Genomic DNA, 9,281 nt, shown 5'->3' on the forward strand with positions numbered 1-9,281 from the left:
AATAATACAATGTTCTAAATTTCGCATATCATACAGTCTTCTCTTAACTCGTCCCTGCAGATGAACTCCACGCTCCACGTGTTGGATAGAAATCAGAATAACCGATATTATATGCGATCAGCTGATCTCTGATACAGGTTAAGTTAGGTTATCACTCTCATGCGATATACTACATTAGACATATCTTCGCATTTTCTAATCTATCTCAGTGTAGAATTATACACTGGATATACGTGTTATAATTGTACAAGCAATTTCTAAATCTTTGTTAATTTTGAAAAAAGTAATATGGCGAAGCATTTGAGCGCAAAAATCGGACCGTCGATTTTAAATGCTGATTTGGCACAACTTTACGAAGAATCTCAAAAGTTACTTGACAATGGCGCGGATTACTTGCACTTGGATGTAATGGACGGTCACTTTGTTCCTAATCTTACGTTCGGTCATCCTATTGTAAAATGTCTTCGTAGTAAAATAAAAGATGCCTTCTTCGAGACACATATGATGGTATCTAGTCCAGAGCAAGTATGTAGGATTCGAGTAACTTTAATACTTTTAGCACAAGTATTTTTCTCAAAAATTGCACGAAAAATGCTTACAAATATAAATTTTGGAATACAATATATGAAATAAATTTATATTAAAGAAAAGTAAATGAATAATTACAGTGGATCGAGCCTATGGCTGATGCTAGTGTGGATCAGTATACATTCCATGTTGAGCCAGTAGAAGATGTGCCTCTAATCTGTAGAAAAGTAAAGGAAGCAGGAATGAAGGTAATACTATCTAAAAATTTAGATATTTTAAGTGAAATATTAATGGATTATATGTTAATTTTAAAATAGGTTGGTGTAGCGCTTAAACCAGGGACACCTGTAGATGTGATAACAGATTATGTCGATCTAGCCGATATGATTTTAATAATGACTGTGGAACCTGGCTTCGGTGGACAGAAATTTATGGAACCAATGTTACAGAAAGTCGCATGGTTAAGAGAGAATTATCCTGGATTAGATATAGAGGTTGATGGTGGGGTTGGACCAACTACAATTGAAGCCTGTGCAAAGGTATAATCAAAGATTATTTCAATATATAAATAACATCATTAAGAAAAGATTCAAGTTAACTTATCTGAAACTAATTTGTTAATTAATTATATATTGATTATATTATCTTTTTAGGCTGGTGCTAACATGATTGTATCTGGCACAGCTGTCATAGGTTCCACTGATCAAGCTAAAGTTATTACAACTCTTAGAGATACAGTAAATTGTTATTTGGGTCATAATCATTCAAATAGCAACAACAATTAAGACTTTTGTTAATATGTCAAAATATTTTTGAGAAAACATTTAACATTTTTATATATATATGTACAAAAATCTGTATATATTTACGATATAAAAAGCGCTAACATGACAAGATTCAATATGATTTTAAAGATATGAAGTACTTATCTGTTTCTATTATTATTTATTTTAGGAAATGATTTCTTTAGACACTAGTTTAGTTCTTAATTCAGCTAAAGTCAAAAGAATAGCTTCTTCTGTTCTGATTGTCCTTGATCCTTGCTGAGGGCATGTGTTCACATATTTATGAAATATCAAGGATGGATCATCGACATCTAAATTCGGGTCCACATCCACAGCAGCTTCCAATCCGGCGATACCTCCAAATACTATGAGACAGTGGCGATATTCTAAACTCCTCGCTTCAATTTCATCAATCGATGTTCCCTTGTCAGATGTTCCAATTGTCAAGTCATATCCTCCCTTATACTGACAATTCGTCAGCACTTCTGTCAAATGCTTAACTAGTTTGACAGTATATCCCCAGTAGATTCCAGTTTCTGTGCGTGGTACATTAGGTGGCACAATGATACCCTTTAATTTCTTTGGATTTGGTTGCCCCTCTGGTATCTTTACTGTCACTCTTAAACCAGGCATCAGCACCTTATCCACATGAATTTCGTTTAGAAGTCCTACATTTACCTGAGATCCTTTGCCGATCTTTATGGGCTTGTTGGTGACTATTCCTTCTCGATACAGAGACTCGTCCGATTGTCTCAGATGATGCGGCGCGTCCAAAGGATTCAGCACACCCGCGTACTGCAAATCCTTATGAATTGGAAAGAAATACTTCCTCAGATATTGCGGGCATTCCAAATACTGCAATATTCTAGCCAACTGCAGGCATCCAGGCCTACCCTCGCCCAATGCATCGTCCTTTCTAATTTTCTTTTTCTCACTCTCCGTAACATCACCCTTGTCATCGAATACTATGAGTTCGTCTACTTTATAGATACATGCTGCGCGTGCGATCTGTCCCGCCAGATATGTTCGTAGCTCTGGAGATTGCGCGTTATCAAGGATGGACCCGGGTACAGCGATGCTCACAGTGCAAATGTCCTTCCGCTCGGGCTTTGTTCCTTCCACGTGCTCGTTGGACTCGTTCTTCGATTCCTTTTCGAGTTCCTGCTTCTTAGTCCTCTTTACCAGTTTCTCTTCCCTCCACTGCTTTCGAAGTTCCTTTCGGTTGCGATTGTATTCCTTCCAATTCTTTAATTCTGGCTTTGCGGCCGACATTATTTTCTTCTCCAAGCCCGCTGAATCTTTTTGTAATCTTCTTGTAAATGCGCGCTGTTTACTTAGCAGAGATAACCTAAAATGTCAAAATGTCTTGATGTGCGCGTGGCAATACATAAATACATATATACAAAAAAAAACAATATTTATTTTAAACGGCACATGCTTTAAAAAAATTCGTTTAAGAAAATAATTATCGATGTTGAACGAATTATACGCAATTCATTCACCAATTGCAATTATTTTTATTTTGAGTTTTATTCCTATCAATTCCTGTATTGAAGTACGCCTCTTTCGGTTTTACTTCGAGATTCCTTGATGGTTTCGATATCTCGAGAATCGCGTTTCTTCGATAAATTTCGAGTGGCGTTAGACATAAAATTCGCCGCCGCGAGTCACGTTCGAGTCTCCTTGTATTTTTTACGATCCATATTATTGTGCATAAAAGTATGATATTCTTGCGTATAAAAAATATGATGTAGTAATTCGTTGTATCGCAATCTAATGAATGTTTCATTAAAAACGAGAGAGTTTTGCTTCGAAGAGTAAAATTAACAAACGAATGTGCGTGCACTTTCCGTCTGTCGGGCAAATTCGCGTCAAACTTGCAAAAGTGTGACACGCTTGAATTACACAATCCGGGCACCTCGTCGATTTCTCAACGTCGCTGCGGCTCGATACAATTGCGCTCGACTTTATTTTATGAAGTGTCGACTCGGCGAAATCGCGTTAGGAAAGTTTAAAGCAACGTTGACGAAAATTCGAAGTAATACACAGTTCGATAAAGTTTGACAGAATGCCGAAAGCCAAGTGTGAGTATCCGAAAGTGTCAAAATTCGAAAGTGTCTCAATTTTACGAAACTTTTTCATAATTTCAAATATATTACACGTGTGTATCGCGTTGAAGAACGATATGTTTGCTTCTTTATAAAAGTTATTTTTACCATTTTTTTTTTACAAAATATAATTATTTATATAATAAATGAAATCTTAAAGAAGAATTTGTGCGAATGTTTTCACAGACGTTGACGAGGACAGACTTCCTTTCTTCCTGGACGAAAGCGAAGTCAAGATTGTTGATCTTCCGTATATGTACATCGAAGGTCCAATTCAGGGTGCTCAATTCAATTCTCCGATGATCAAGGGTGTCGCGCACCATTTAAGGAGATGGCCGAACGATCTGTTCTCCTCGTTCATGACAGCGTGTCTCATTATTAGCGGTCTGGTCCTTTTTGCCTTCGTCACGGCAATACTTTGCTCACCTGCAATGAGTGATGATAATTGCTGGTATATAATCATCTCATCAAGGATCTTTTCAATATTAAAAAAAAAATAAAAATCAATTAATCTTCATAATTTACATAAAAACATTGCATGTGTGATAGAAGAAATATTTCACATGCTGTATGAATCAGTAAGTAATGTAAATTTTTAATAATGACGTAATCTATTAACATTAGTGAATATAGGTTCTTCGAAGACGAGCATTCATTCAATGTCTATTTCGTGAAGGAAGCTACACAAGTCTGGTCCAAAAAAGAATTCTGCTATATCGAGGCTGCAGCGAGAGAGCAACCCGATCTGAATGTATGTCAATATTTTTTAATTTTATTTAGATTTTTTTTAAGTGTAAGTAAAATTAATTTTTGTTTTTGTAAAATATTATTTTTAATACAAATTTATATAGAGCAGACATTTTCTGAGAAATGTGAAAATTTACAAACTTTATGAAAATACTGATCTTATATCTTTTAGAAGGAACATCTAGTCGATTGTATTCTTATTAATTCTCCAAATAGCAATTCAAAATAACGTTCGCTTGTTACTCGAGACTTTCTCTTCGCCATATAAAAATATAAAAATGTTATTTTTGTGCATCACAATTTAATAAAAGTTAATTTAATAAAAATTTTTATAGATACATTTGATTAATTTGATGCGCACTTCCGATGCATTAAATATTCCGGAAGCTCATTTCAAAATGGCACTAGCCACTCAACACACCAATATTCGTATAGCCGATTTATCGATCGACGAATTTTTCAGCAAGTAATTATTATATGACATTAATTAATATAAATAATATAACGTAATTCTTAACATGCACATACTTAATTTATATACAGGATATTTTTCTTTGTGTGTGAATGGGAGGGCAATTATGTGTGTGTTATAATATATATATATATATATATATATATATATATATATATATATATATTATAATATATATTATATATATTTAATTATTGTATGCAAAAAAAGAACAACACTTTGACGGCTGTTATTATCACATGTGTGTAATTTTGTTCTGTCAACGATTATCAGCTGTCACGTATTCGTGACTTTTTTTGTACCTCTTATCTTCTTATTCAACATATTTTATGTTTATTTATGTATATTTATGTATATTTATATATATGTATATTTATATTTAAATTTGTGCTATTTAATAATGTTATGAGGTTATTTAATATATTTATATATTTTGTAATACACTGTTCCTTCTAGTTTGACTTACTTTTAATCTAAGAAAGTTTTGTTTTCTTTACATTATTCAATTAATTTTATTTATGATTTAATCCAAGTTTTCAGAGTCAAAATTTAACATTTTTTTTTTATATTTATACATATACATAAATATTATAATAAAATTTTAATAATGTAGTGTTAATGATTTGATAGTTAAGCGCGATCTCGCGAAAAGTATCGGCGACGAACAAAAGCTTTTATACAAAAAGTACAGCCGTTAAAGTATTGACAAGAAATTAGTACATAACAAAGAAATATTTTCTCGCATAATTTTCAATCCTATTTTGCAATTATAAGGTCAAAATTATTTAACATTGCGAAAAATTTGAACAACGGATTATTACTGATGGCAGCAAGAGCATATTTACTCTGGAATTCGCCCGGAGTTGCTATGCATCCTAGTGCGTATTGCAACTTATCGAGTATCAATAAATTTCGGTAGTAAGTGCGACGAATAATAAATAATAATAAATAATTAATAATTCTAACAATAAGTGATTCTATTTTATTTCTGAAGTAAGGGAGAAAAACGAGATTACACGCCCAACAAATTAATCACGATTGACCCGACAATCGATTTGCAAGCAACGGAAGTACAATGTCAAGCATTTTTAGGATTTTTATTACAGGAAATATCGAAAAATGCAACGCAAATTTATAATTTGAAGGACGCTTTGCGTAAATATTGTCCAAGGTATTTTCAGTTAAAAATTATTTTTTTCTGTTTTTTATAAATGTTTTAATAGAAATAATAATACACAAATAATATAAAATAAAAACTCTTATTTTTTCAGGATTGATAAATGTCCTGAAGTGCAAATACTTGATTTAAAATCACGATGCTCTATCAATATTCTCGATTGTCCTACAGTTCATATGACTGGAAATTTTTAGAAATTTACAAGAGATATTTAAAGAGATTGGTTCTGTGAAGTGCCATAGAAGAATTTAATGTAACTGATCTGGAAATTTGTATTTAGAAATTGAAAAAGAACTGCGATATTGAGATTTTTATAATAAGATTTTTCACAAAATTAATAAGACAATTTGAAGAAGAAATATATTTTTCTTTAATTAAGAAATACCGCCGAAACTGCACCATTTGTGAAAAATATGTATATAATATATACGGAATACAAAATATATAATATATAAATTTTTTCGTAGCCATTGTTTTCATGTTTTGATGTTGTCAAATGTCATCTAATATGATTGAAAATTTCGATATTCATAGAGTCGCAGAATACCCAGCCATGTCCATATTTCTGCCACTAAATATAAAAGATTCATATGTAGCATAAATGTACAACTGCGTGAAAGCAATTCAAAATAAAAATAAAAGGAATAAAAAAGTAACAAATAAATAAAATATAATAAAAGTTATAAATATTTTATAAGAGCTAAATATCTTTTTTTAAAAGTATGAAATTTTTTCACACACATTTTTTGTGATATTTATCATATAAATACAAAATTATTTTCTATATTTAATATTATTTGTCAAAATGTATTATAACTTCTAGAATTTTTAAAATTAGTCAACTTTTAAGATAATTTTAATAGACAATATTTTTTAAAAAGAGCAAAAACAATATTCTAATAAAAATTAATTAAAAATTAATTAATTTGCAAAGTTTAATCAATACTAAATAAGATCGCTTATATTAACTAAAGCAAGTATACATATATTCTCTTTTGCGCTATGTTTTTTTAGTACGAAAAAAAAAGAAAAGAGAATAAAAAAGAAATTTACAAATTAGTACAAGGATTCCTGCGGCATAAAGCAGCGCGGTTTGTAGTCGAAGATATCCAAAAAGATACCAAAGCATTTCAATCGCATCGCAGGAATCATAGACAAGTTCGGCCAAAAAGAGACCCATGAGAGGCAAACTAAATTGCGGCTGTTTCTAAAACGCGTGATAATTAGAATAAAATAAATATATAAAACTAATTACTACATAAAATGTAAATGTGTAAAGTAAATATGTAAAATATCAAAACTTGAAAGGAAATATAAAATATACATCACCCAAAAATAATATTATTTACTAAGATAATGGAATAAATGAGCATGCCAGTTGCAATAACAGATATTATGGAATGCCAGATAGAATAGCCCAAACTAAATGTCATAATTGTTTCTCTTGAAGAAAAACCACGAAGGATCTGTCCATTCTCCAAGACACTATACTGCATGGGTCCATAATAGCATAAGAACAATATTGATGTGACCAATAACATTCCTCTGCTTATTTTTAAAATTTCATTGTCAAAAAACATTTTCTTTTTTAACGATTTATCATTTTTTCTGATCATTTGAGAACTGTCAGAGTGATTCTTAAATATATGCGATGATATTTTAGACTTGATCATCTGCAAAAAGAAAAGAAAAATTGCATGAAAATTGAAGAAAAATGTATATATAAAGATAAAATATAAATACATATTTTTAATAAATAAATATGGCATTATATTCTTATTTATAAAAATGCATATATTGGGTATATACACATATGGGTATATATACATTGGGTATATATACATATATGTAAATTTTATTATGTTGTTGTATAAATAGATTAAATTTTATTTAATTTATAAGTTTTTAAATTTTCCATATATTTGTATTTTTTTATTCATTTTATTTTTAATTTTAGCATATATATATATATATATATATATATATATATATATATATATATATATACATATATATCATCTTTGTTAAATATAGAATATACAACATAATCATGAAAAAAATAAATCTTATATATTAGGCCATACATAATATTAAATTTAATTTGTGAATATTTTGTAATATACCGTTTTTGCTTGGCGATCATTGTAAATTTCTATTTTTTCCGGATAACCTTCGTGATTGCTGCAAATACGACTTGACACACGATCCATCATGACTGATAAATGGCTATAAATTTTTTAGAACGGAAAAACTAATACTTTAACATAAAAGAAAAAATATATATAATGTTAATTATTATTAATATACTATAAATATTGTTTTTTATAAGTAATATAAATAATACATAAATATATAAAAGTGTTTTTTAAGTATATATGACTGAAATAAATTTACAAAAACAAAAAGAGATTGTTGATGCAGAAAAATATAAAATGGAGAAAGAAACCAAGTAATGAGAATGTAAATGTAATTGAGATAAAACGAAAAACTAGAATTGTATATACATATATACATACATACACTTATTGTAATTGTACTGTCATAAAATGTATTATTCAAAAATTTTACTTTTTTATATAATATAAATTATATCAAATATCTCATTTTAGCTTACAATCGATTGACGTTATAGTTAAACTGCGATCAATCGAAAGAAACAACCTCAAAAATTTGCGAAAGACATACTGCGGATATAATGAAAAAATCTATTAATCGAATTGTTTAATACATTTATATTTGGAATGAAAAACATCACACACACATTAATTGAATTGCTTAATTTATATTTGAAAAAGAGGAATGCAATTTTTCCAGACGAGGAATTGTTGGAATATGAAGCAAATTATGGCTTTTCGTGATCGACGAAACATTAAAATCCATAGTGGACATTTTGTAATTAAATATTTATTGCGTTTAATTATGACTCAAATATATACACAAAAACTAAAAACTAATAACTAAAAAAAACATATTTTTACAAAAAACAATAATCAATTAATTCAAGAACTTTAAATTGATATATATATATATATATATATATATATATATATAACATTTAGTTATTAACAAATTTACATAATTCTTAAAAACTTTAATAAAGAATGTACATACTTTTTTTATTTTGTAGAGAATCGGTAATCGAATAGCTTGTTCTTTGTGCGATCATTATGTCATGGGCAGTTCGTTGTATGTGATCGTTTTGGGCTTCATAGGGACAGTTAGTCCATCGTAATACTCTCATCATGCTAATTTAATGATTTATCTGTGTGTTGGATAAAAAACAATGTAACATTTAAATGCATTATTAAAAATTCCGTCAGGTAATCACGACTCTTGATATAATACGCACAATAAATTATAAGATTCCCAGAATATCGTCGCGGCACAGACATAATAATAATCAAGAAGGTAATAATTCTACTCCATTTTACATTTTAATAAACTGTTCTGAATCCGTCGAAAGA

The 9,281-nt window shown here is 29.6% G+C and overlaps 4 protein-coding genes across 8 annotated transcripts; 2 read left to right on the forward strand and 2 right to left on the reverse strand.

Moving 5' to 3' along the window:
* Positions 1-276: 276 nt before the first annotated feature.
* Positions 277-1,326, forward strand: LOC126850539 (ribulose-phosphate 3-epimerase). Its single transcript, XM_050593669.1, has 4 exons — positions 277-525; positions 669-776; positions 846-1,067; positions 1,182-1,326. The coding sequence occupies exons 1-4, from the start codon at positions 289-291 to the stop codon at positions 1,311-1,313; spliced, it is 699 nt and encodes a 232-aa protein (XP_050449626.1). The 5' UTR covers positions 277-288; the 3' UTR covers positions 1,314-1,326.
* LOC126850515 (putative methyltransferase C9orf114 homolog) lies at positions 1,317-3,122 on the reverse strand. Of its 2 annotated transcripts, none has more exons than XM_050593627.1 (2): positions 2,816-3,122; positions 1,317-2,661 (listed from the first exon to the last, which is right to left on the reverse strand). In XM_050593627.1, exons 1-2 carry the CDS (start codon positions 3,100-3,102, stop codon positions 1,479-1,481), a joined length of 1,470 nt encoding a protein of 489 aa, XP_050449584.1. In that variant the 5' UTR covers positions 3,103-3,122; the 3' UTR covers positions 1,317-1,478. The 2 variants fall into 2 exon arrangements, with proteins under 2 accessions (XP_050449584.1, XP_050449585.1); XM_050593628.1 differs by having other exon boundaries at positions 2,752-2,887.
* Positions 3,123-3,259: 137 nt separating this feature from the next.
* On the forward strand, positions 3,260-6,259 carry LOC126850532 (uncharacterized). 3 transcript variants are annotated; one of them, XM_050593656.1, is made up of 7 exons: positions 3,260-3,397; positions 3,608-3,872; positions 4,055-4,172; positions 4,504-4,634; positions 5,415-5,558; positions 5,635-5,811; positions 5,912-6,259. In XM_050593656.1, exons 1-7 carry the CDS (start codon positions 3,382-3,384, stop codon positions 6,009-6,011), a joined length of 951 nt encoding a protein of 316 aa, XP_050449613.1. In that variant the 5' UTR covers positions 3,260-3,381; the 3' UTR covers positions 6,012-6,259. The 3 variants fall into 3 exon arrangements, with proteins under 3 accessions (XP_050449613.1, XP_050449612.1, XP_050449614.1); XM_050593655.1 differs by having other exon boundaries at positions 4,046-4,172; positions 5,912-6,253; XM_050593657.1 differs by lacking the exon at positions 3,260-3,397 and adding an exon at positions 3,432-3,518 and having other exon boundaries at positions 4,046-4,172; positions 5,912-6,253.
* A 13-nt stretch (positions 6,260-6,272) lies between these two features.
* On the reverse strand, positions 6,273-9,277 carry LOC126850541 (uncharacterized). 2 transcript variants are annotated; one of them, XM_050593672.1, is made up of 5 exons: positions 8,929-9,277; positions 7,941-8,043; positions 7,167-7,490; positions 6,871-7,024; positions 6,273-6,388 (listed from the first exon to the last, which is right to left on the reverse strand). In XM_050593672.1, exons 2-5 carry the CDS (start codon positions 8,028-8,030, stop codon positions 6,321-6,323), a joined length of 636 nt encoding a protein of 211 aa, XP_050449629.1. In that variant the 5' UTR covers positions 8,031-8,043; positions 8,929-9,277; the 3' UTR covers positions 6,273-6,320. The 2 variants fall into 2 exon arrangements, with proteins under 2 accessions (XP_050449629.1, XP_050449628.1); XM_050593671.1 differs by having other exon boundaries at positions 7,941-8,074.
* Between the last annotated feature and the right edge of the window lie 4 nt (positions 9,278-9,281).

Source organism: Cataglyphis hispanica, chromosome 6 (assembly GCF_021464435.1).
Source record: "Cataglyphis hispanica isolate Lineage 1 chromosome 6, ULB_Chis1_1.0, whole genome shotgun sequence".
Classification (NCBI taxonomy): Eukaryota; Metazoa; Arthropoda; class Insecta; order Hymenoptera; family Formicidae; genus Cataglyphis; species Cataglyphis hispanica.